Consider the following 26307-nt stretch of genomic DNA (forward strand, 5'->3'; position numbering starts at 1 on the left):
TTGACGGGGGAAAGGCAGTATGGGAGCGACTGGAGCGATCTCACTGACCCTGAGGGGATAACGCTTGCACGTACCCCGGGGGTGACGACCCTAGCGGAGGGATACCTCTTTTTTCAGCCAAGGAACGTCTGAGACAAGCGGAGGGGGACAGGAAGGCTAGAACCGCTGCCGATCTTTAAGGGAAGGAGGGGGGCTGCCGGCTCCGCGGCAGGGAGCGCTGAAGCAGGGAGGAGGAGAACACCCGCTGCTGGCGAGGGGGGCAGAGGGGGCCCTCGGCCCCCTTTGGGGGTGAAGTAGTCCCCGGCCTCCCCTTACGCCGCCGGAGGGGTACGGTAGCGGAGGCAGACGGCGCACTGATCGGTGCTGCGGCTTCAGCTGATAATTGAAGGGAAGAGGCGCCGGGCAGGACAGAAAAGGAGCCAAGGCTACCGGGGAGGCACGGAGTGCTTTTGCGGAGGCCGCGTCGGGACAAACTAGGTACTGTGCGAAGGAGGGAGGAGTGGGGAGAAGACAACAACGGGCGGGGGCGATTTATTTTTTTTCTAGGTGACGCTTTTTGTTGGGAGTAGAAGGTCCCTCCTTTTCCTTCGTTTCCCTGCCTGCTTTTGACCGAGGGCCGAAGCGGGGGGGGGATGGGTGGCAGGAAGGGCCTGGTTCGCGGAGCCTGACAGAGGAGGCGGCTTGGGGCGAGGGAGTCCCGGGCCGGGGAGGGGAAGACGGGCAGAGGTGTGGGGGGGGGGAGAGTTGGCCGTCTCACGGGTCGAGGCCTTTCGCAGGTATGAGGAAGTAATCGCCCGGAAAGAAGGTGCTTTTTTATACTGAGGTGGGGGAAACTCCCAGGGGTCAAGGGGTTCCCCCCAAAGCGAAGAAGTGACGAAAGGGAAGCCAGGGTGGCAGAAACGGAGCTGCTTAAAATGGCCAAGCGGTAGGGTGAAGCTTATCGTGATTCAGCCCTTCCCTTTCTTTCTTTTCCTGTCTTTCTTCTTGCTAGCTTTGATGTATTTAAAGGGGTGAGTGAATTTGAAGGCCCCTGTTCCAACGGTAGCGAAAACTGACTTTTGGCTCCTTTCTGCGGTTTGGGTCTATCCTAACCCCTTTGCCTACTTTGCTTTCTCTCTCTCTCTCTCTTTCTCCCCCCCCCGCCCCAGTAAAGATTGCCTTTATGGTTTTGTGTGGCAGTTAGATACAAAAGGACAGCTTTCATGTTTATCCTGAATCCGATTTGCATTTCGCTGTGCCTCTTTTCTCCTCAGGCTAATCACTATTCCCCCCTCCCCCCCCTCCTCTCTTATTTATTTTTTCTTGGATGCTGTTATTGAACCCCCTTGAATACACTTAGGAGAAGCAAGGGGGGAAAAAAACCCCTTCCCAACCAGACGATAACACTTCTTTTTTTTAAAAAAAAAAAAGAAAAAAAGCTAAATTATCAGTTGCTTTAACGCTGACCTGGATTGTTGGGGCCGAAAACAGGGAAAAAAATCATATTGTGTAGTTGTGGGGTGGGGGAGAATGATCGTTAATAGATTCCCTTAGGTGTTGAATCCTAATCCTGGAGCAGATTGCTTTCACCCTGTAATTTTAGAGCTGGTTTGTGTTCCTGGTATATTCGAGAAGAAACTAGCCTACCTTGTGGTTTGTTTGCATAACGCGTCGTATTTAGCTATTCGCATTCTTCACCCCCTTCCTGCCCGCCGAGCAACTTGAGCTTCTGCCGACTAGTACCGGGCTAACAGTCAAACTGATCTCGAGGCGTTTGCCAGCCTTGCAGGCCGGGCTGCCTGCTGTACAACTTTTATTGTTCCTTTCTCCTAATGGGCAGCCTTGTCGCGGTGGGGGTGTCCTTCCTAGGGGGTTTAAAAGACACCAGGAATTTGAAAAAGTTTACATTAGGAACAAGAAAACATTAAGGCGGGGAGAGTGGAAAGTTTTGTCAAGAGCTTTACGAAAGAAACATCGATGTATGGAACAAAGGTTCTGTCTGTATTACAGAGGCCTACATAACTAGGCCTGACTATGTCGCATTTACCGAGAAAAGAAATGAGAGCTTGGCATTGGATACAGTAAATGCGTTCAGTGTCTGGAACGCATTTCAGAAATATTTCTAGAATTCGTTAAGACTTAATTTCAGGATTGCTTTGTCAGTATAGCTCTGATCTAACAATTTCACGGACAATTCCTTACTTTTAAGCTTTGCGTTAGCCCAGTTAATTAACCTAAGCATTGAATTGATACAGCTTTAAAGCCACATCCCATTACTCTTTTGACCAAGCCATTTCCTTATTTTACAATGGCTTTATTACAAGAGTTGGTATTTGATCTGTGAAAGGTTATGAAATAAATAGATTTTGTTCTTTGTTTTGCCTGATCCTGTATTCCATAAATAAGGTCTTAACCAAATGATGACATGTTTACAGTCTGCCTGCCTGCATGTTAACAGAAACGTAGGGAGGAGGTGAAGTTTTATTGTCCAGCAAAATCATATTTCAAAACTTTTGAAATTTTAAATGTTAACTATTAAGCTTTCATAAATTGAATTCAGTATATCAATGTACGTTTCTATTCAAGTTTATTAATAACTTAATATTAATTGATGTCATTCTTACAGAACACTGATTAGGGCTGGAATTTGATGTATTTGAGAATATGCTGTATTAAAACTGAATTAGGTTTGGGCTGTAATCTCTTTGTTAAAAGTTTTAAAATCATAAGCACCCTTGGATCAAATAGTTTAAAGAAAAGAAAAACTTAAATGATAAAAGGGAGTGTATGTTTGAGGCATTTAAAAAAGGTGGTCTTTATCCTAACCACTTAGTATACAGTAGCCTTGTACTTACAGGTGCTGTTCTACTACTAGTTATGTTTGAAAATTTCCTGTACTTTTTGGGGGAGTGGGGGGATGTCCCATGCTGACATTCTTATTATTTTCCTCTATATTGTTGACAGATAAACACATTGGATAGGCTACACTGAATAAGAATAGTACCTAGACAAAAGGCTATACTTCTGTTGACTGGCTGGCTCTTCCCAAGTATAGGAACTGCATTCAGAATCAAATAAGAAATAGAAAAATAGTTTCAGTAAATGTATGATATCAGCAAAGCATTGGGAATGCTGATGTGGTCGAAAAGATGGAGATAAGAAAGGTAAAACCTAATAGAAACAGTGTTAGATACAGGATAGTTGAAAACTATAAAGGATTAGTACCATTTTGTTACACTTGTCGTGAATTAATTGTGTGTTCTTAGTATTAAATGGATTTAGTATAGTAGATTCTGATTTTGGATATACGGAAATATTTTGGAGGCTTTGTTATCTTGCTTTATGGATATGATGCTGGCACCTAGGAACTGAAAATACTTTTCAGTTGAGAATATTTATCTGCTTCATGCTTTGTACTGTTTAAAAGGCATGTCTGAGAACACCAGATTGTGTCAGAGGAAAAGAAGACAGTGTAAACAGGTTACTTATATACATCTGTAATTTCTCTTTCTCTTTATACTTGAAGTAATAGAATACTCTGAAATAAATAACTTCCACTAAGGCCCTTGCGTTCAAAAATGTAAATGGAAAGTTCATTCTCACAAACAAAACCTCCTGTTTCTTCAGTTAACTGAAGATGTTTAGCATAGCACTCAACTGATTTGAAGATACCTGACTGAAGGAATTATTAAAATGGAGATACTGAAAAATTTTAATGAATAATGTAAAGTTATGGGCACTTAGGATATAAAAACATCCTACATAATACAAAAACTTAATACCATCCTGAGATTGTATTTGTCTGCATTACAATATTTTCAACTTTATTTAAAGTTTTAGCTATATTGTATTCTTTTCCTGGTCAGGTAAACTTGACATTTCTGCTTCCTGTGAAATTTTGATCCAATAATTCTGTGAGTGAAATGGTTGATGTTAGTAATATTAGACGCTTTGGAGAAGGGCGGTATACAAATACAATAAAACTTAAACTTAAACTTCAACTTTGGCATGTTCTTTCCAAACTATTGCTGCCAGGAATCTTATTTCTTTTATTCCTATTTTTGCAGTAAAAACAACCCCCCAAACAGTTGTGTGGTAGACATGTCTCAGCTGGTTTTCCTTGAGCTAGTGGCTTTTATATGTGTTGGGACTTTAGTTCCCAGAATCAGCCTAGAAATTGTTGGTTAGAAATTCTGGGGCTGCAGTCCCAACACACCTGGAATATGTGAGATTGAAGAAAGTTTGCCTAAGTCAATTTAGACTTAATTTAAAACTTCTTCAGTATTGTTAATATAATGCACATAGCCATATATTTAAATTATTTATATTAGTTCTAAATCTCTCATATCTTAATATTAAATCTTATAATGAAGATTTATTATAATAAATCTTATAATAAAATTTGAAATTGTGTTTCTAAAATAGTTTTTATTGCCACAACTGTAAGTCTCAGTGAGAATTAATAGAACAGTATCTGCTACTTTAGCATCTTTTAATTGAATTCAAATAATATATTAAAATACCAAGAGTAAAATATCTAGCTAATTTTATCTGATTTCAGAAAATTAAGCTGCATTAGATCAGGTTAATATTTTGTTGGGAGGCCACTTAGGAAATAGAGCCTGAAAAGTTAAAAAAATATCCCAGAAGAGGGCAGTGGCAAACAACTTCCATATTGTTTCCAAGAAAATTACACATGATTTGTTCATGAATTACCAGGAATTCAGTTCTATTCAAACTAAATTTTCTAATTGAAGTAAAACTTTTTATTTTGCCTTTATAAGAGCAACATTTCCGAAGGCTGCTTCAGTCCTAGGCTCTAGGAAATAGTTTCATATGCCGGGTTCCTATTCTTTTAGCATCCTTGAATGGCCACTTTGTTTTCCTCTCTAGTTGGAGAGAGGACTCATTCTACATGTATTACTGGTGAGCCATTGAAGTGTGTGTATGACTAGGTAAGAAACTTTGACATAAATTATAAAATGGATTCAGGTTCAGCCAGGGCACAAAAACTTTCAATTAAATGTAAGTGAATCAGGTATGAAAATTGTAGCATCTATAGGTGATATTGATGTTACTGAATATCAGCAACAATTATTGTTTCATTGTCAAACAGTTATCAGCCATCTCAGGTAAACCAGACGGGAAACAAAACTAATTCTATTTTATTGTAAGAGTACTTTAATAGAGTCTTGCAAGTCTGAAGGTACAAATTTCTGGCTATCACTTTTAATTGTCAGATCAATTGAGGCGGGTCTTTCCTAAGTTTCTTTCTCTGAGGCACTGAAGGTTCCTTCCTCTCTTGTCTGATTGTTTTCTAGGCAGCATCTCCTCCCCTAGTTTCCCAAGGTCTTCCACTCATTACATTGCTTCTGTAGTTTGTGTATCCCAGGGGTCTTCAAACTTGGCCCTTTTATGACTTGTGGACTTCAACTCCCAGAATTCCTCAGCCAGCTTTGCTGGCTGAGGAATTCTGGGAGTTGAAGTCCACAAGTCATAAAAGGGCCAAGTTTGAAGACCCCTGGTCTATCCCTTTTCAGTGACTTCACATTGGTTGAATGTCAATACTTAGTGTTTGTGATGATATAGCTATGATTTAACATTTGATCAGGAATAACGATTAGTGCTCTATTTTAGTATAGAAAATACAGAACTGAGGCCTGTGGGGGGTACATATGGTCCTCCAAGTTATTTTCTGTGGTTTAAAATAATACTTAGGGGAAGCTGAGGCTGCTAAAGCAATGCAAGACTATTTTGTGCTGGATAAATATGCAGACTGATCCTAGGAAACACTTCCAGAAGAGAGGATTGGTATGTTGGTGATGACCTGGCACTTTGTCCCAACAACAGTGGGGTTGCACAGTTGGCTCTCATATTATTATCGGGGCCTTTTGGGAACCTTCACCTATGCTGCTTGGCAGGAGCATTGTAGAACAACGCTTGGGCAAGGAGACCAAGTCTTCCTAAGGGGAGGAATGAAAAAGATGGTTGAGGAGTAAGACTGGATCTGGCTGCATTACCATGAAATTTCTCTCCTTTGCAAGGAGTGGGAAGGCAGCAAGCAAGCAAAATATCTCTGCCAGGCAATTCAAAAACAGACTCTGACAGGCTAGGGAGAGAAGAATAGAAAATGTAAATGAGAAAAAAACTGAAAGAAAGGGGACCTTTCTGCTTAGAAAAGTTGGATTTGGGCAGGTTTAAATGGGTTTTCTAGATTAGGGGATACTAATTTGAAATTTAAAAAAACCTCAACATGCTGACTACTAAAACCAAATATTGATATTCCACTTAATGAAATGTTTCTTCTTTGCAACTGCGTTTCACAATAAAAATTTTAAACTAATACATATATGTTTAATGGCATGCTATGGTGAGCTTTTTTTTCATTGTTAGCTCAACTAGGCAGTTTTGCATCAATGTTTGAAAAGAATATTGTGTTGTGGCCATTAAGCTAATGTTGGAGTCCTCATGAATCACTAGTGACTCTTTGAGTTTGTGGAAAAAGTATTTGGACTTGTTTGCCTTTAGCAAAACTTGAGATTTGTTCATTCAGTATTTCCCAGCCTAGAATTCATGTGGATGCAGCATACTGCATGACTTATCTATATTGGTTTAGTCTGCTGAGGAGTACATTATTTGATTTTATCCATTTATCTTAAACAGTGCAAATTACATAAGATCTCTTGACTAATTTACTGGGGCTGTAATCTTGTAAAAAATAACTTTTGTGCAACTCTAAGCTTGCTCCCCGTAATAGTTGGTAGTTTTAATTTAGCCAAGTATGATGTTTTAATGAATAATACAGAATAAATTGAGTATTTGAACATAAACTATTCTGGTTTGTGAAGTACCCTTAATAGCAAGAATCCACAAATAAATTCCTTTAATGGGAAGCAGTGCTGTCTTTTAGGGCACTGGAATGTTTGATGAAAAAACTTCTACTTACAGTTCATCCAGATACTTCTTAATATTTTATAGTATCCTGCATGATCTCTTAGGAGGGGTATGCAGACGAGGTTAGAATTGGTCAAATAGCACTTAGGAAGAGAGAGAAGTTTAAGATTGTGATTGGTAGAAAACTATAAAGTGTTGTTTTCCTAATCATTGTACTGATTAGTTTTGTACTGAGATAAACATATGACTCCAGATGAAATCTTAGTTATATTTCCTTCTCTATTGCAGTTCAGTTTTCATTTATTTATTATATTTATACACTGCCCATCTTGCCTGGATGCAACTCTAGGCAGCCTGCAATCATAACCCCCCCATGAAACATTAAAACAATAAATAGTAACATTAAATGTGGTTTGATATCGACAAATATGGGAAAGAAGGGAACAAGATGCATATGGGGAGGAGATGGGGTCTTAGTTTATTAACCACCTTCAGAATGACATACCCCATTTAGAACCCAGGCCAGTTGGCAGAGCCAGGTCTCTAGGCTCTTTTGGAAGGCCACAAGGGTGGCTATGGATCTAACCTCGGGGTATGTTGTTCCAGAGGACAGGAGCTATGGAAGAAAAGGCTCTTCTTCTGGACCTCACTAGCTGAATTCCTTGACTGATGGGGCCTGCAGCATGCTGCTGGTGAGGGTGGGGTGGGCCAATCTTATTGGGGTGAGACGTATCCTTAGATAACCTGGATCTGTCCCATGCAGAGTTGGATTAGTTAACTGCTAAAAGTTAAATATACATGATAAACAGGTTTACAAAGATTGTTAGAGAAGAGCCCGTTTCTTATCACATCAAATACAGTACATGATAATTAGAATTTCTAAATATGTATTTAATCTTTTTAAGAAGACTATCAACAGTGATTACCATATGATCCTGAACATTTACAGAAGACAGAACATTTACAGACTTTTGCAGTAGTCTACACTAGAGATTGAAATCTCTTGTCCATTGTTGGATATCTAACCTGTTAGCTAGTATGAAATTGCTCCACAGATGCTGAATCAGTTATGAAGTAATACAGAAGATAGACACTGGACTGAAGGGAAGAACTTGATCTTTACATTAGATGAGCTTGTTAATATGCCATTTAGAACATCAGAGCATATGAATGCATCCCTGTAAAAACCTGATAGTGACTTTCATAGTCATTTTAAGGAGGAGAGCTATATGGAGGAATGCAGAGTTCATACTTTGGTTTTCTTGTTAAAGTATATATTATGTGTATTATTAATATGGTATAACATTCTGACTATATGACAAGTTTGATTAGTGATATTATGAAAATTGTGTATTCTCAAACTTCTTTCTGAACATATGAATCCAAAGATTAAAGGTACTGGAAGTTAAGCCATATGATTTAAATTTGGAATGAATAGAACAGACATGTCAAACTCGTGACATCATGTGACTTCGGACAACGTATTGGAGCTTTTTCACCATTGCTGGCAATGGGGTGGGCGTGGCTTCCCGGTGACGCATCTGGCCCGCAGGCCGGCAGTTTGACACCCCTGGAATAGAACATTGGATCTCTAGAGAAAGTTGTAAACTAGAAAGAACACATCCTTGAATGAAGTAGATAAAAGTGAATTCTCCAGTCCTCTTCTCAGATAAAGAGCTTCACTATTTCTATTGAAATTGGAGGATACCATGCTGTAATTTATAAATTTATTAAGTAAATATTTATAAATTGTAATTGATTTTTAATTGTTATGAGCCTTTGACGTTTGGTGGCATACAAATGTAATTTATTATTGTTGTTATTATTGGTTAATCTTCAGTTTGATTCACTGTTTTGGACTGGTAAAAATTCAAAACTTAAGTTATGGCATGATATGATTACTTTTTCTATAGTTTATCCATAAACTTTCAGTAGTGCAATACATTTTCATGGTGATATAAGAATAGGGGATATGCTTTCAAACACTTGCAGATAAAAGGAGGTAGCAGAATTTAGAACAGTAAAGGGGCCATAATGCAGATTCTATCCATTATCAAATGCATACTCTTCAGTAACTTGTAACAAAAACAAGTAAGTTGAGGTTTTCCAGGACTTGATTGTCCTAAACATTAAACTCAGTCATCCTGTGTGGCCTGAACTACTTATAGTCACTCCTGGATTTCAGTGTGTGTGTGAATTTTATGACAAAGTATGCTTTTTGTCGGTGAAGACTAATGCATCATTTGTGGTACCTTCTTGACAGAATCGTTCCTTGGTAATGCTTGGTTTAGTAGAACTCTGCATAGCTTCCTTTTTGATTAGAAGTGATGACTCAATATGCGTAGTTGCACAAATGCAGCTTCTACCTGTGGCTCATTAAAATAGCCGTGCCCTTTCTAGGAATATGCAACTACTGTATGAGATGTGAAGTCCTAAAATGTGTGTTTCTGAAACACTTTTCCAGTCCAGATCCAAAGCATTGCCTGGTTTTATTAAAATACATTCTTGTTGTTTGATGTAAATTGAATATATCTTCTGACTGTATATCATACAAATCAATTTTAAGCAAGACTTTTTTCAGATTAATTTTCATGAAATTAGATATGGATAACTTGTAGGGCATGGCTTCTGAATTTCCCCCCGGCCTGTTTGAGCAGTGAGCATAAGGTTTTTTGAACATTAGGGAAAGTCTAATTGGACATATGTATGTTGTGTTTATCTATTTGTCTGTTTGGAGAAATCTTTTTTTGAAATGTTTTTATTCCTAGCCATCGGACATATCTAGCCCATCCTTAAACTCAGTCTTTATTTTACAGACTTTTCCCACCATACTAAATTTGGTCCCACAATGATTTTGGCAGTTATCCTGCTGATGGGCAGACAGACAGGCAAATAAATGGAGCTTTAAGCCTCTTTATGTACAATTTCTTTCCATGAAAGAATAAAAATAGAATATAGCTTTTAGCACTATGTAAGCAGATGCATATGACGCGGTGGCTCAGTGGGTTAGGACGCTGAGCTTGTCGATCAGAAGGTCGGCAGTTTGGCGGGTCGAATCCCGAGTGCCGCGTAACAGAGTGAGCGCCTGTTACTCGTCCCAGCTTCTGCCCACCTAGCAGTTCGAAAGCACGTAAAAAGGCAAGTAGAAAAATAGGGACCACTACGGTGGGAAGGTAACAGCGTTCCGTGCGCCTTTGGCGTCTAGTCATGCCGGCCACATGACCACGGAGACGTCCTCGGACAAGCGCTGGCTCTTCGGCTATGAAACGGAGATGAGCACCGGCCCCTAGAGTCGGAAACGACTAGCACGCATGTGCGGGGGAACCTTTACCTTTTTTAAGCAGATATATATACAACTTCAGTCTTAGGAACTGAACCAGTTTTAGTTCAATTAATTGTTGTAAATGTTTAAAAGAGTAATGTGCTTGCATTATGTGCTTGCAGGATAGCCATCATTAGTTTCAAATTGTACTAATTTGTTCTATCTGGCTTGCTTTAACATATGATAAATTGAATATAATTCTAGTAAAAACATACACATTTTTTTAAAAAAATTAAAGGTAAAAGTAATGCCAGGAATTTAACCTGGTGACTTCCATAAGAGGTCAATTCGTCCTTCAGGTATCTCTCTTATTTAGAATTTGGAAAACCAAAACAAACTTTCTTCCTTTTTTGGTTTTCAACTTATTCCTAATTTTGAATTAATTATTTCAGAGAAGAAGCTACTATTGTTAAAAATGGGATTATTTCAGTGATTTATGAAGCCTTGTGTTAAAATAGAGCTTTGGTGGAGCAGTGGGCTAATGCCTCTTTAAGTAACACCAGCTGCCTGCAATTAGTGCAGGTTCGCCTCCCACCAGGCTCAAGGTTGACTCAGCCTTCCATCCTTCCGAGGTAGGTAAAATGAGGACCCAGACTGTTGGGGGCAATAAACTGACTTTGTAATTATGCCGCATATTTTCTTAAATACCTTCTGTTTCAGAGGTCTGAGTAAAGTATTGGTTTAATTGATTTAATCATCTAATTTAGAGAACTTGATCGTATTCTGATACCTCCTGAAACTTCTGAGACATATTGGTGGTATCTTCATATTGCATTTTATACTATAATATTCTTCTGTATTTTGATTGTTGAGAATGGAAGGAAGACTCAGAGGGAAAGAGCTAGTCCCTTGAAATAACTTTCCTTTTCCCAAACGAAAGACCTTATTACCCTCTGAAAGCTTGTTAATTTAAAGTGTGTACATTTGATTAAATTCTGAAACATGAGCTACATGGACCTTGACATGAAATTGTGTTAGCATCTACCTTAATTTTATCTAAATGGCTAAAATGAAAGATTGTTGAAATTATTGTATATATGCACATGCATATAAATGATATGCATACTATTGTTCTGATTGCAGAAGAACAATAGGGGAAGGGGAAAATATGTACAAAGATGTTCCTTGTTCTGAATGAGTGACCTTTATGTTGATAAGTACTATTTGATTCCCTGCATATAAAATGTGCTCATTTAGATGAGCCCCTGTTGGTGTCCAACAAAGGAAAAAGAAAAAAATGTATATTTTTTTAAAAACCATAATTTATAACTCTTTCACAACTGACCATTTATAAACTGTGGAAAAATTAAGACACGTAGAAAGGATAGGCTATGAAAAAAAATTACAGATAGCTATTATATGCTGTTGTACTAAAGAAGTTTTAAATGCAGTTAAGAAAACCTAAGCATTTATTTTTTAAAAAAACCTCTTGCTTTTTGCATACTTTACCATTATGGTTTATCATAATAAAATAAATTATTTTCATAATAAAATATTTATTAATGAAAATAAATCATGATTATATCTTGGCGCAGATAATGTATGAACCTAGTTTTCCCATGAGAAAAACATTGAACATGTGACAGAAAACACAGTAGCTGATTAGTTGTGATTTGCCAGTCCTCTTGTTCAGCTGATAATGTCAGCAATCTTTATGCTGGCTAGCTATCATTTCCTATCTTTATGCTGGCTGGTTGGCTGAGACTCTTATCACCCAATCCTTTTCATTTAAAAACAAAACAAAACACTGAGCCACCAGCACTTATTATTTTATTTACAAGAATAGTTATGGGGCTTCTATGGAATTCAAGGCAATTTGTAAGTGGAGATAATAATGGAGGCTAGTGTTTTGATCAGCAATTTTCTATCTTTTTAATCTCATTCCAAATTGAAATATTTCAAAATCGGAGAGTAGGAGAGGGGACTAGCAAGGTAGGACATTGTTGCCCATGGGCAATAATGTTTGGACTCTTATAAAAAGTGAATATTTTCTGGAAACTAAATTCATGTATATTGTTTAAAGGGAAATGCTGCTGATGAAAGACTTAGTGATACACTAAGGAAAGTCCATTGTTGTATGCTTAGTGTTTTGAAATCATATACTATTCTGAGCCATTATTGAAACACTTCTGTAATGTTTCGCTATTTAGATTTCGGCTTCATTTGCAGATTAGAAAGTTTTTGTAATTAGAAAATAATCTTTGTCTTAAGGATAGATTTTCACACTTTTGTAGTAACTGCACATGTTTTTAAGCACATAATAAATATTCTGCAATTTGTGAAGAAGGGTGTAGTACAGGTAGTCCTTGCCCTACAACCATTTGTTTATGACATGTTCAAAGTTACAGCATCACTGAAAAAAGTAATTTACAAGTGGTCCTCCTAATTGCAATCATTTGCTTAATAAAAAAAGGTATAAAATTGGGTGCTTAGCAGCAGACATTCTGTTCCTATTGTCGTAAGTTGAAGATTACTGTATATACATGAATGGAGTGGGCCATGTATTGTGAATTCAGCAGAGTAGAGGACTACTTGTGGTCATCCACAGATGGAGATAGGACAAATGAGAAAACATGCAAGATAATTTCATCCCCAAAATCCTGCAATTTCTGTTCTGATTTCTGATGCAACAATATAAAAGCAACGTTTGTGTAATGATGACACAAAGTATGTTATCATTTTGTTATAATTATGGTTTGCTGCAGACTGTTAGCCCTAGCTACTTCAAAGGAATTACAAAGTTGATTACTGTACTTCTTAGTAATTAGATAAAATGCACATAAAGGTCCTCAAGTTGCAGCCACTCATTTAATGACCATTCAAAGATACAGTGGCACTGAATAAGAAGCGCTTGTGACTGGTCCACAAATTTGTAATTATTGCAGCACCCCCACAGTAATGTGATCATGATCCAGGCACTGGTGCCCAGCTTGTGCTGACAGGGCAGTTAGCCACAATCATGTGATAGTTATTTCCAATGTTTTCTGCTGGCTTCTTATGAACGAAGCCAATGGAGAAGCCAGTGGGAAGTTGTAAGTTGCTTTCACTCCATTCCCTTTTCCACTTGCCCATGTTCCTTAGCACTTGCCTGCAGCATCTGTGCAAATACCCCGCTCTTAAGTGCCTGCCTGTAGTTGCTCACTTGCACATCTGTACCCGCCCTGGAACACCTGTCCACGACACTCCATAGTACTTGAACCCACCAGCTTCCTTGTCTTGGACTCCTGGCTCCTCATGCTTAATGGCCTATATAGTCCTGGGGTTAAACAGCAACCAACTGCGGGTTTGTGCATTGCTAAGCAATGCATTTATATGACATTGCTTGCCTACAGAAATTCCTGGAACAATTATCACTGTAACCCAAGGATTAGTTGTATGCTGTCATTTCCTGTAATGGGGTACGTGAATGACCTTGGGGAAAGAAAAGAAGAAATTCTGTCTAGGAAACAGACAAGAGAGGCAGGAGCCCTCAATGGCTTAATGGTCAGAAAGAGAAGCTTGGGAAGAATTCTGTACCTTCTAATGGATCAATGTTAAAAATCACAGTGGGAAGTTTGTACCTTCAGATCTGCAAGATTTCGTTAATGTAGCCTTACAATAATGTAGGATTCATCTAATCCCGCTTCCTGTCTGGTTTATATGGGAGGGCTGAAATTTCATCTAGAAAATGTATAATCTCGAATGATGATTGAGCTCAGCCTTCTGATTTTCTGAAGGGTGTACAGTGACAGTAATACATCAAAAAGGGTGAAACCTTTAAAAAAACATAGAGTATGGTTAGAATAATAGATTGCCCCCCCCCCAAATGGCCCTAATATTTGTTGAAATTCAGCTGTGAGTTAAATTTTAGAATGTGGTCTGCAGTGTCCCTCAGTCCCATTCCTAGGGGTGGGAGATCTCTTTGCCTCACTTATTTCCATAGCTTGCTTCTGGTTCACTAGTTTGTTTTTACTTGACATATTGAAAGTGGGATTCTTTCACTCAGGTAATTCACTCTAGAAGCCACAAGTGTAGCATTTCTGTCTCATTTTAGATTAAAAACCAAACAAAAATAAAATTATAATAAAATACCCCATTCAAATGTTTGAGAATAGTTTGAGAGCAGAGTAGGTTTGCAGGAATCCAAGTTTCATCTGATTTATTTTCTTTGTGGCAAGATTCCAATATGTTTACTACAGGTAGTCCTCACTTAATGTCCATTCAGTTAAATAGTTAAAATTATGGCACTGAATGAATGGACTTATGGCCTATACCTGAACATTATGGCCATTGTAGTGCCCCCACAGTCATGTGATTGTGATCTGGTTGTTTGGCATCTTATGGTCAGTTACCAAATGCTCTGCAATCGCATGTGCGATCTTCCCTGCTGGCTTCCGCAGAAAGTTAATGAGAAAGCCATTAGGGAAGGTTGCAAGCCACAGGTGTCTACCCAGAGGAGTCGCTCTGGTTCATGAAGGCTGGCTGCAAAAGGCTGTGATGAAATCCAAGCAGCAAATCTTGCTTGGATTTTGGGGGTGACTTTTTCCACCTAGCCTCCTTGAGAGCAAAAGTACTGCTTGGCTCTGTGCAAGGTGAAATCAATCTATCAAGCAGCACTTTCACTCTCAAAGATGGCCAGATGAGAGAGAATGACTAGTTTCAGGCGCATGTCTGCTATGTAAATTATAGCTGATTTTTAACTGTTTTTTAATGGAGCAGTCCAGATGGATAACTACATGGTTTGTAGGAGAGTTGATGAACTTGATTTGCAAGTAAGTAGAGAGTCCTTGACTTAAACTGGTTGCTTAGCAACTATATGAAATTACAATGGACTCCCCAAAAGGTACTTATCATTAATTCTGAAGTTCTAACAACTGCCCCTCCCTTCCCGCATCCATGTGTCCGGAATTTGGGTGCTCAGCAACTGGCCCATATTTAGGGTTGTTTCTGGTATCTCATGGTCATGTGTCTATGATTCACAACATTTTTTCTTTGTACACACCATAAACTATCACTTGGAATGATGTTTGTCTATGTGCTTCTATACTCTGTTTAAGACTATTTCTTATTTTCATAGGCAAAATGGGTTGGGTGACTGTGTTTCACATGCAACAGATGTCTAAATATTAAATAGCATAATTAACATAATATTCAGAAAGAATTCTTTGCTTTAAAATTCCATAAACATCATTATTAAAAAATATGAGTTCATTATTATCATTTTTTTCTTTCAATAGTAGACAGTTGTAGGGGAGTTTGCATTTTCTACTAATTGACCTAGTTAGCCAATTAAAAGTAATCTTTTAATATGATATATCCTGTCAAATCTGTTTATACTATGATATTGGGAGTATTTCAGCAAATAATTCTTACCTCTTGATTAATATCTATTTGGCTCTTCCTATAAATGAAATATCTTCTCTCTTTTCAGTGCATTGTGATAGGTCATTATTGGACTGTCTGATAGGCCATTATTAGACTAAAATGGACTATTGGTCCATTTTTAATGATATAACTTTCATTGGATAATATTGCAAGAAAATAGTGTTCCTGCATAGTTTTTTGCAGCTTAAAAATAAGAAAATACTGATATTTAATCTTGAATTTTATTTACTCTTTTTGTATCCCAGCTGTTTATTCTTTGTGTTAACTTAGGATCAATTTAATTTGTGCATTTAAAAAACACCAGTATTGTCTATTCATAAACATAAACTCTCAGATTATGTTTCATAATGAAATATCTAACACAATAATTTGGAAAAATAGAAATGATTCTAGTAGGTAATTGAGAGGTAATTTAAACATTTCATAAAATCAATTATTGAATGAAACAGTTACAATGCTTGATTCTCTATTTTGTAAAACTGAGGTGTTAAAATAACCTTTAACAAAAAATGGAAACATAGCAAGAGCAAAACAACATCTAGTAACTTTCATGGTTTTACTATTTAAGCTTTTTTTTTGCTATACAGTAGAATGTGTCAGCCCACAAACAGACAATTTTGTTGGTGAATGTCCTATATTTTGATTAAATAAAAATGTTTGTTTTATTTTTCAGTGAATGGTAGTGTCTAGAAAGGGTATGTCCCTTCAGGAGAGAGGTGCCAATGTCCAACCGGCCTAATAACAGTCCAGGGGGGTCACTGCGACGTTCACGAAGGAACACTGTCGGGGCCCAATCACAAGACGACGCAGTAGGAGGAAGGTATGCTAATTTCTTCAAATTTATCAAAAGTCAGCATAATTTATTGTACAAAAGAAGCTGTGATATCTTTTAAATATAAACTGGGGTTTGAATGTAGTAATTAATATTTTTGATATTTTTGAATGCATTGTTAACGACTAAAATGACAGGAAATTATGTAACTTTCTCCTAAGCACTAATTAAAAGAGCTCATTATTGATATTACTATCTGAATAGTAACAGTAACAGCAAATACGAATCACATAGAATAACTGCAAAGAACAATTTTAAATAATGTGCTATATTTTAAAGGAGAAGTGTACAAATATGGTTATACATACCAGAATGAAATAATGTTTTCCCATTAAGATAGCGAAAACCAGTAGCACTGCAGCTAGGGAGAGGACACGAGGCTGGCTCCAGGCGGTTATATCTGCTTCTTTGAGTGAGGGTTATTTCCCCACCGTCTTGAAGGAGGCGGTGGTGAGACCTCTCCTCAAGAAGCCTGCCTTGGACCCAGCTGTATTGAACAACTTTCGTCCGGTCTCCAACCTTCGCTTTCTTGCGAAGGTTGTTGAGAGTGTGGTGGCGCATCAGCTCCCTCTGGTCCTGGATGAAGCGGATTATCTGGACCCCTACCAATCGGGTTTCAGGCCCGGGTACAGCACGGAGACGGCATTGGTCGCTCTGGTGAATGATCTCTGGAGGGCCCGGGACAGGGGATATTCCTCTGTCCTAGTCCTATTAGACCTCTCGGCGGCTTTCGATACCATCGACCATGGTATCTTGCTGCGGCGTCTCAGGGGATTGGGAGTGGGAGGCACGGTTCTTCGGTGGTTCTCCTCCTATCTCCTGGGGCGTTCGCAGTCGGTGTTGGCAGGGGGGCAGAGATCGGCCCCTAGGTCTCTCGTTTGTGGAGTTCCTCAGGGGTCGGTTCTCTCGCCTCTCCTGTTCAACATCTACATGAAACCGCTGGGTGAGATCATTCGTGGTTTTGGAGTTGGGTATCATCAATATGCCGATGATACCCAACTTTTCTTTTCGACCCCAAACCACCCCAGTGATGCCCTCGCTGTGATGTCCCGTTGCCTGGAGGCGGTTCGGGTCTGGATGGGGAGGAACAGACTTCAGCTCAACCCTGACAAGACTGAGTGGCTGTGCATTCCGGCATCCCGGGACATTCAAAATGTTCCATCTCTTTCTATGGGGGGTGAGCTCTTACCCCCCGTGGATAGGGCTCGCAACTTGGGAGTCCTCCTAGATTCACGGCTTACCCTAGAAGATCATGTAGTGGCCGTGACTAGGGGGGCTTTTGCCCAGGTTCGCCTGGTGCGCCAGTTGCGGCCCTATCTGGACCGGGATGCCCTGTGCACGGTCACTCATGCGCTCGTGACCTCTCGCCTTGACTACTGTAATGCTCTCTACATGGGGCTTCCCTTGAAGACCACTCGGAGGCTCCAACTGGTACAGAATGCGGCCGCGAGAGTTGTCTTGGGAGTTTCCCGGTACTCCCATGTTACACCTTTGCTCCGCGAGCTGCATTGGTTACCAGTTGTCTTCCGGGTGAGGTTCAAGGTTTTAGTTATGATCTTTAAGTCCCTACATGGCATGGGTCCGGGGTACCTCGGGGACCACCTGCTGCCGGCTTCAACTCCCCTCCGCCCTGTGCGTTCCCACAGAGAGGGCCTCCTCAGGGTGCCTCCGGTCAGGGAGTGCCGACTGGCGGCCCCCAGGGGGAGAGCCTTCTCTGTGGGTGCCCCGGCTTTGTGGAACCAACTGCCGGTGGAGCTCCGGACGGCATCGGACCTCCGAACTTTCCGTCGTGGTCTGAAGACCCATTTGTTTGAATTGGCCGGTCTGGCCTGATGGGGGAGTTGGGTTTTAAATTGTCATTTTAAATTGTATTATTGTTTTTTAATTGGGCACTGATTTAATCTTTGTTTTAACTTTTGTATAGTATTGTATTTTTATTTATATGCCCTGTGAACCGCCCTGAGTCCCCAGGGAGAAGGGCGGTATATAAATTAAATAAAACTAAACTAAACTAAACTAAACTAAAAGACAGGATCCCACTGATACTGGTAGTTAGTGTAAAAGGTTTTAATTGAACATTTGGCTTGGGGGCTGGAAAACTTTTCCAGTAAACTGAAGAACCTATCACAGTGTCTTGGGTAGTCTCCCACCCTTCTAGATAAACTTCTGATAAGAGTTATGATTGGCAGATAGTTTTCTGTCAGGTGATGACATTGGGAAAAGGAAAATCAGTGGTTGTGTTTAATAAACTCTAAATAATCTGATTTCAGGATACTATTTTCCTGAAGTGGAACAATGGCTATGGTGGGAAGATATGACTTGGCATTAGGGACAGGACATTTATTTTGCTTTAGTTTTCTGCTGGCTGAAGGATGTATGGACAATCTTTAATTTAGGTGTGAGAAAATGGCAGTGTCTGCATCTCTTACCTAGCAGAAATTCATAATGAGTTTCAGAGCTTTTTCTCTTTTTTTTACTATTTAAATACCACTTAATGTTAATATCTATATAACATACTTAGCAATTTCTACTGATACTCTATTTAGTAAGTGTGTTGAAGGGTTTAAATAGTATGCAAGTTGTGTTTTAAAAAGGGAGTCATATAGCTAAGATTATTAGAACTGTAGTGATAAGATGAATTTGAGCTACTGTAGATTTGATCTACTGTAAGTGGCCATTCTGGTGGTCAATTTACTTTGGGTTTAAAGAAGCTTAAAATAGTACCTTCCTAGAACTGTATCTTAAACAGAAATATAACTTAGGTGTGTGCTTGTGAAATAACACCATCATTGTCTGGAGCAAGATTTATTAAAGAATTAAAATTGTTGTAACATTCACTCTAAGATTTTGGTTTCAGTATTTTCTCAAAATTTATATCTGAAGAACAGTAGATTTTTAATAATTTTTCACTGGAAAAAATCATGTTTTCTGGATTTTCATGCAAAACACTTTTATGTTTTTCCCCCTCCCAGTTGTTTCAACATTACACCAATAATTTCCTCTTTACTAATGGTAGGATACTTGTTTACCTGGGGAAATTGAAGGATATCTAACAAACTAATCTCTAGGGTCATGTTTGAAGAAAATACATCATGAGTTGGAATGCAGTATTATAAAAGGATTAAGAGTAAATAAGTTTAAATTATAAAAAAACTAATATTGTTTCATGAGATGTAGTAAAATTCTGAGTATTTTGTAATAGCTACTTTCAGAGTAGAAATAGCTCACCTTTAAATTGTTTAGGGCAGGGGTGTCAAACTGCCGGCCTGCGGGCCGGCTGCATCATCCGGAAGCCGTGCCCACCCCATTGCTGGCAATGGCAAAACTGTCCCGATACGTTGCGCGACATCACATGATGTCGTGAGTTTGACATGTCTGGTTTAGGGAATACACATGCTTCATGGAAATACTTTTTGTAGATGCTGAATGATTACATATTACAGGTAGATTTCCGATAGTTGATAATCCTTAGTTTTCAATTTAAAGTAGCTATTTTCTACATAAAAATGTAGACAATTTTATTCATTATAGCTGCAGGCTGTTTTTCTTTTTAATGCATTATACAGTAATGCTGTGTTCAGGTAGTCATCGCTGAACAATGGTAATTGAAATCAGCAAATTCATTGCTAAGTGACGCGATCATATTGTGTGATGTCAGGTCACAGACTAACTTAAAATGCAGTTGCAGCAGTCTCAGTTGCTGTCATTAGGCGAATCTTATGCATTTACAATATACCATGGTTGTGGGATCACATTTGTGACCACCTAATGGCTTCTGTATTCACTTTGTTTGTTGGATATTGCCAGTGAAGGTTACAATTAGCAATTGTGGGACACTGAGACTGTCATAATTACAAGTCAATTGCCAAATCATGATTACCTGATTTTCAGCCCGAATCATTAATATGTGATCTTGCGGATGCTGTGATAGCTGCAACTATGAGGAACAATCATAGGTTCTCTCATTCATCACCATCATAACTTTGAATGATCACTGAATTAGAGGTCACTGAAATACTGTATAAACATTTTTATGTTTGCGCCAATCTCTTTTGGGTACAGTTTCCAGAATGCTATACCTGCCTTTTTTGAATCTGTAAGTTATTAACATTGAAATATTAAGAGGTAATAATTAAGTACTGTTTCTTTCTGCAGTCTAGAAAATATTTCTAACTTCAAAGTGAAATATCCCTATATTTGATATATAGTTAACAAGTAAGAAGCTCAGCTCTGTAAATTCATTGACATTTTGAATAAATTTATAAGTTCTCATTTCATTTTGTTGTCAGTAGTAAAGTACATACTAGTACATACAAATACACATATATTAAGTCAGTATTATAAAATCCGTAAATATCTGGAGAACACTTAGGCTGCATAATATTCAAACACAGGAAAAAACACAGTTAACCAGCACTATTTATTTATTTATTTATTTTATTTAATTAGTTTTATATACTGCCCTATTCCCGAAGGACTCAGGGCGGTTTACAGGGCAAAGTTAAAAGACAAAATAAGAGTTAAAATAGAATTAAAATAAGATTAAATAACAATTAGTAGCCCAAAGTTTAAAAATTTAAAAGTTTAAAAATTAAAACCCCTCAGTCCAGGCCAGATAAATCAAATAATCAAGTTTTTAGGTCCTGGCGAAACGAAAGAAGGTCGGGGGCGGTCCGGAGTTCCACAGGCAGATCGTTCCACAGGGCAGGCGCGCCCACAGAGAATGCACTTCCCCTGGGGATCACCCGCTGGCACTCCCTGACCGGCGGTACCCTAAGGAGGCCCTCCCTCTGGGAGCGCACAGGACGATGGGAAATTGATGCTGGCAGCAGGTGCTCTCTAAGATAACCCGGACCCATGCCATTTAGAGCTTTATAGGTCATCACCAGCACCTTGAATCTCACCCGGAGGGCAACCGGAAGCCAATGCAGCTCGCGGAGGAGAGGTGTTACATGGGAGTATCGGGAGACTCCCATCACAACTCGCGCGGCCGCATTCTGCACCAGCTGAAGCCTCTGAGTGGTCCTCAAGGGCAGCCCCATGTAGAGAGCATTGCAGTAGTCTAACCGGGAGGTCACGAGCGCATGAGTGACTGTGCGTAGGGCATCTCGGTCCAGATAATTAAGCAAACAATCAACTAAGTAGAGAATGGAATAAGGCTATCTAGTTGTATATAATTCGTAGAAAGACTGTAAAAACTGAAAGTAAATATTGTTTGATGCCTGAATAAAAAGGAAAAACTATGCTAGGATTTTCTCAATTAATCTTATATAAAACCTCATGAATCCATAGAATTGGTATGATAATTCCCAGCAACTGTGATTTAGGGTATGCCTCTTGAGATTTAGTATTGTGCTACTGTTATCTCTCTGTCATTTACGAATGTACCGTATATAATTTCCTTTTTGTAAGCATGATATATTGAGAGGGCAAAGATCCAAAATTAATATAGCTAGAATGTTCTATTCTGCCATTGTTTGGGGTTATATTTTAATGCAAAAAGTGGTTTTTGAATAGATAAATGTTTTATTCATTATTCAAAGATCTTATTATAGATTTCTTTATCTGTCATTTATATAGCCACCCATCGCACAAAATGTGACTGGGCAATAACATTAAGAAACCATCAATTGAGATTGATAGCAAATTGAGATGGAATATAGTCAGTTTGTTTATACAACTGTTCAGGATCATATATATGAAAGATGGCTATGTATATTGGTTGGCTGGATGGCTGGATGTATAGATAATTAGTTGGAGTTGATTAGAAGGTAATAATTTTGGATTTATGGGCTGAGGTTTACTTGCATGGTGAATTACTAGGGATACTGTTAATAATATACAACAGAATGATAGCCTAATACGGGTAGTCCTCGACTTATGACCACAATTGGTAGCAGAATTTCTGTTACTAAGCAAAGCAGTTATGCAAGTTGTGCCCGATTTTACAACCTTTTTAGTTATATGTAATTCTGCCCATTATGCAGCAGCAATGAAAAGAGATTTAAAAATAACTCTTCAGTGCTATCATGTGGTCACCCAGATTTGTGTAGTTGATATACCGTCTCTTGGTGCATTGTTGAAGAGATGATATTTGAGAAACTTTAAATGTAGAGGTTGGTTTTGGAGCTGTAAACTGTCCTAAGAACAGCGTAAGGAGAGAAGGCGAGAAGAAAGATTTGCAAGGAAGAAAATTCCTTGCCATGCATGTTTTATATGGTTTCCTTATTATTTGCCCTCAAGGTCTTGTCTTGACTATATCTGTGGACACGTGACTTCTTATGAAAAGTCTTAAGATATAATTAAAGTGAAACAAAATGTATTCATTACTTAAAATATACTCTTTTACATGTTACAGGAAGTTACATGTTTTCAAGTCCATGAGCTACCATTATAGTTTTCCTTAAACCAAGCTCATTCACAATCAAATACATTATCTGGGTCCAGACAGTGGTTTTAACCTGTGGGCTTTTTAATGGTTTGGGGCTATAGTATCTGAAGGAATATTTCTTTCAAATCAAATCCTGAGACAATTTCTGAAGATCTTGTTCCAGGTGCTCTCCCATCCTGAGGTGTGTTGGCTACCTGAGGATGGTCCTTTTTAAAAGTACTCTCTTCTCCCCTATTTAGGAGGGATTTCTTTAGTGAGGTATGCTAGGTATCTTTTTGGAGGGGTGTGTTGTGTCTCAGAGAGAGAGAGAGAGAGAGAGGGAGGGAGGGAGAGGGAGGGAGGGAGAGAGAGAGAGGGAGAGAGGGAGAGAGGGAGAGAGAGAGAGAGAGAGAGAGAGAGAGAGAGAGAGAGAGAGAGAGAGAGAGAACATTTTTAGCCTTCCAGGTCTCTTAATAATGTTCAAATGCTGCTTTGATATAACTATTACTGCTTTTATTTTCTGATTTTTTGCTTATTACTTTATTTTGGTTTTTTGCATGGTATTTATAAATATGTTCATTTAGATTTATGTGTAGTTCGTAATAGAAAATTGCTTGGAGTGTTCTTTTAAAGGAAAGTGGTAAGGAATGGATTTAAATAAATAAACGTAAACAACATTTGGGGACAAAGCTATTACAAAGTACATGCATGGTTGGGGAGGTTACTGAAATAGATGCTCTTTCTTGCATTCATCCTCTACATATAGGTAGTCCTTAGTTAGCAACTGTCCTGTTTAATGACCATTCAAAATTACAACGATATCTGTTTCCTGGAAGTGACAATAGCACTTCCTATCTCCATCTCCATTTCTTCCATTTGCTTTCATTATTTACATCTTTCATTCTTTTGCTAGATTTCATGTAAACTTTCCTATCCATATTCCATGGGATTTATGGTTGATCAAATCCTTAAATTGTGTGCTCATGTTCAAGTAGAACAAGTAGGATCATATTGTCAAATTAAACACCTCTGGAATAGTTAATATCATTTACAACATTTCATCTTCGTGGTGTAAGCTGCCCAGAGTTGCTTGGTAGAGAAATGGGATGCATACAAATTTAATTAATAATAATAAGTAAGTTTTGACTAACCCAGGCTGCATTTAAAACAATTTATTTTTATTCTTACAGCACAGGCTTGCAAATTTCTCTAAAATCAGCTAACTTTTATTTTTATACAGGTGGGACTTGTTTAATCAAAATCACCATTAATTTAATATAGTTTAAATCTGTTGAGAAGGAAAACACAAATGTTCAGGACTATTTTTCAAAGTAACTCAGTATAAGTAGTTAAATAAAATAGGCAAATATTGACAATAAAAGAAAGAAGGAGCTTTCGAACAGCTTACAGTTTCTAAAACTTTAAATTATTGGAACAATAGGAGTTCATAGCTTAGCTAGTAGCGCTGTTCCCTAAACATGTTATGCAACTTAATGAGAAACTGTGTTATAAATTCAATGTGTAAATAGTCCTTATGCATGTTTGTGTTTGTGTCCCAGTGTTTTTCATAGGTTTCTGTTTTTAACTTTCTGCTGACAGGTCACATTTAGGGCAGGCAAAACATAAGGCACGTAGCCCTTCTGAAAGTAGAAAATCTATTTCAAAGGCACCCAAAGTGCAGTCCAATACTACTACTGAACAGTCCAAAGGACACTTTTCTAAAAGGTAATAGCTTTATATTTTGAATTCACTAATGTAACTTCAATGGAATATGTTGCAAACAGGCTGATTTATTAGAAACATCGAAATAACTTTTACCCGATTTGAGTAAACAGAAAAACTTTCAATTTCAGACATTCAGATTTGAAATATAAGTACATGGTAATGAAAATTTGACAAGCCTGATATCAGCAGAATGAAAGGTGTCCGTTTGAGTAAATAAAAAGCAGTGTACTTGCACATCTGTTCTAAGCTGCAAGAAAGAGAATAGATGAATATTATTTATGGCAGATTGGTGTTATAATAAACTTGTTTGTAGATGTTGAAAATTAGATAATCTGTTCAGAAATAATTTGGGATAAATGCTTTGTGCAAACATAGCACTCCTCTGCTATTTGCTAAAGTATGCAAGTCTTTTTTAAAGCTTCTATGGAAGTAAAAAAGATGAAACAGCTTTAAGAGTCATGTTAAAGAGACACTGCTTTAATTATTTTTTTCCTTAAAGGAACAACATATTATTTGTGCTTTGTGAAATTGCTTCCTGTAATTAATAATAGAAAAATGATGTGCTTGTGCAAAGTCAAAAGCATTCTTTCATTTTCAAGGTTTGTGAAGCCCTTCTGAATTCAGCTGGGCTGTCTGAATCATAATCTGTTTATTCATTTCAAAAGATGAATAGGTATTTTGATTTTTTTTAAATTTCCTATTTGGGAAATTTAATGGAGTCCTAGTGAAATAACAATTCAATTGTCCAAGTAATATGGAATCAGATTGTTTCATTGAATACTTTACCATCTTTAATTTTGTTCAGTATTTCCACTTTTCATTGTGAAACTCAGTGTATCTCAAATGAAGTATTACAAGCCCTGATTTAAGAAGATCAGATGTGAAGCAAGGAAACTTCACTGTGCTGACAATCAGAATTGGTTTGTTGCCATTTCTCATAAAGATAGTTCTGGAAACAAAATAGCAAAGATATAGAAATTCTTCATTTCAGAAGTGTTCAATAGCATCTCTTTGGTGGAATTTGACACTGGTTATTGAATATGTTTGTCTCTAGTTGGCAGGAAACCATGTTTAACCTGGTTTATTTTTGCATTTAAAGCTTTCCCCCTCTCTCTCCCAAAAAGTGAAGCTTAATAAAAGATGTAGTTTGTACCTTGGCCTGTAACCCATTCAGATTTGCTCAGTTTCTCCCTCATTTACTACATAGAAATTCTTAACTTTCTAGCCCAGTGTTTCTCAATCTTGGCAAGTATAAGGTGCATAGATATCAATTCCCAGAAATCCCCAGCTGGTTGAGAAAGAATGTTCTAGGTCAGGGGTGTTAAACTGCCAGCCCGTGGGCTGGATGCATCATCCCAAAACCCATTGCTGGCAATGGAGAAAAAGCTCCGATACATTGCGCGACGTCATGTGACGTCGCGAGTTTGACATGTCTGTCCAAGGTTAATGAATATATGTAAGTTAAGAGCATATTTTGGGTATTCTTATAAAATAACTATGATCTGTGATCACAAAATATGATTGCATTTATTTCCATTCTCCTCCTTGCCTCATTACTTATGACTTCTAAAGAACAGGTGATCTTATACTCTTCAAATACTGGATCACACGACCCAGTAATTTTATTTTGAAAAGATGTTTAGAGATTGTCGTTTTTGAAAATAAATATGAAGCCGAAGATAGTCATATTTAATGTGCCAGCTTTCTATTTCTTTTTGTAATTTTTTTTCAAGCCAAGTTGGGCAAAAAAACTAACAAATATCCAAGAAATTATCTATGGGCATACTGCATACTCCAGAATTATATTTGCTAGTGTTCCTT

The 26307-nt window shown here is 38.1% G+C and overlaps 1 protein-coding gene across 1 annotated transcript in view; it reads left to right on the plus strand.

Moving 5' to 3' along the window:
- The first annotated feature begins 238 nt into the window (after nucleotides 1-238).
- The window catches only part of TRIP12 (thyroid hormone receptor interactor 12), an 88320-nt gene continuing 62251 nt past the window's right edge, over nucleotides 239-26307 (plus strand). The window contains exons 1-2 of the mRNA XM_083363356.1: nucleotides 239-477; nucleotides 16233-16379. Coding sequence (XP_083219482.1) covers nucleotides 16282-16379 — 98 coding nt within the window. The 5' untranslated portion in view covers nucleotides 239-477; nucleotides 16233-16281. The remainder of the gene's footprint in view (nucleotides 478-16232; nucleotides 16380-26307) is intronic.

The sequence above is a fragment of the Vipera ursinii genome, assembly GCF_947247035.1.
Source record: "Vipera ursinii genome assembly, chromosome: 5".
NCBI lineage: Eukaryota > Metazoa > Chordata > Lepidosauria > Squamata > Viperidae > Vipera > Vipera ursinii.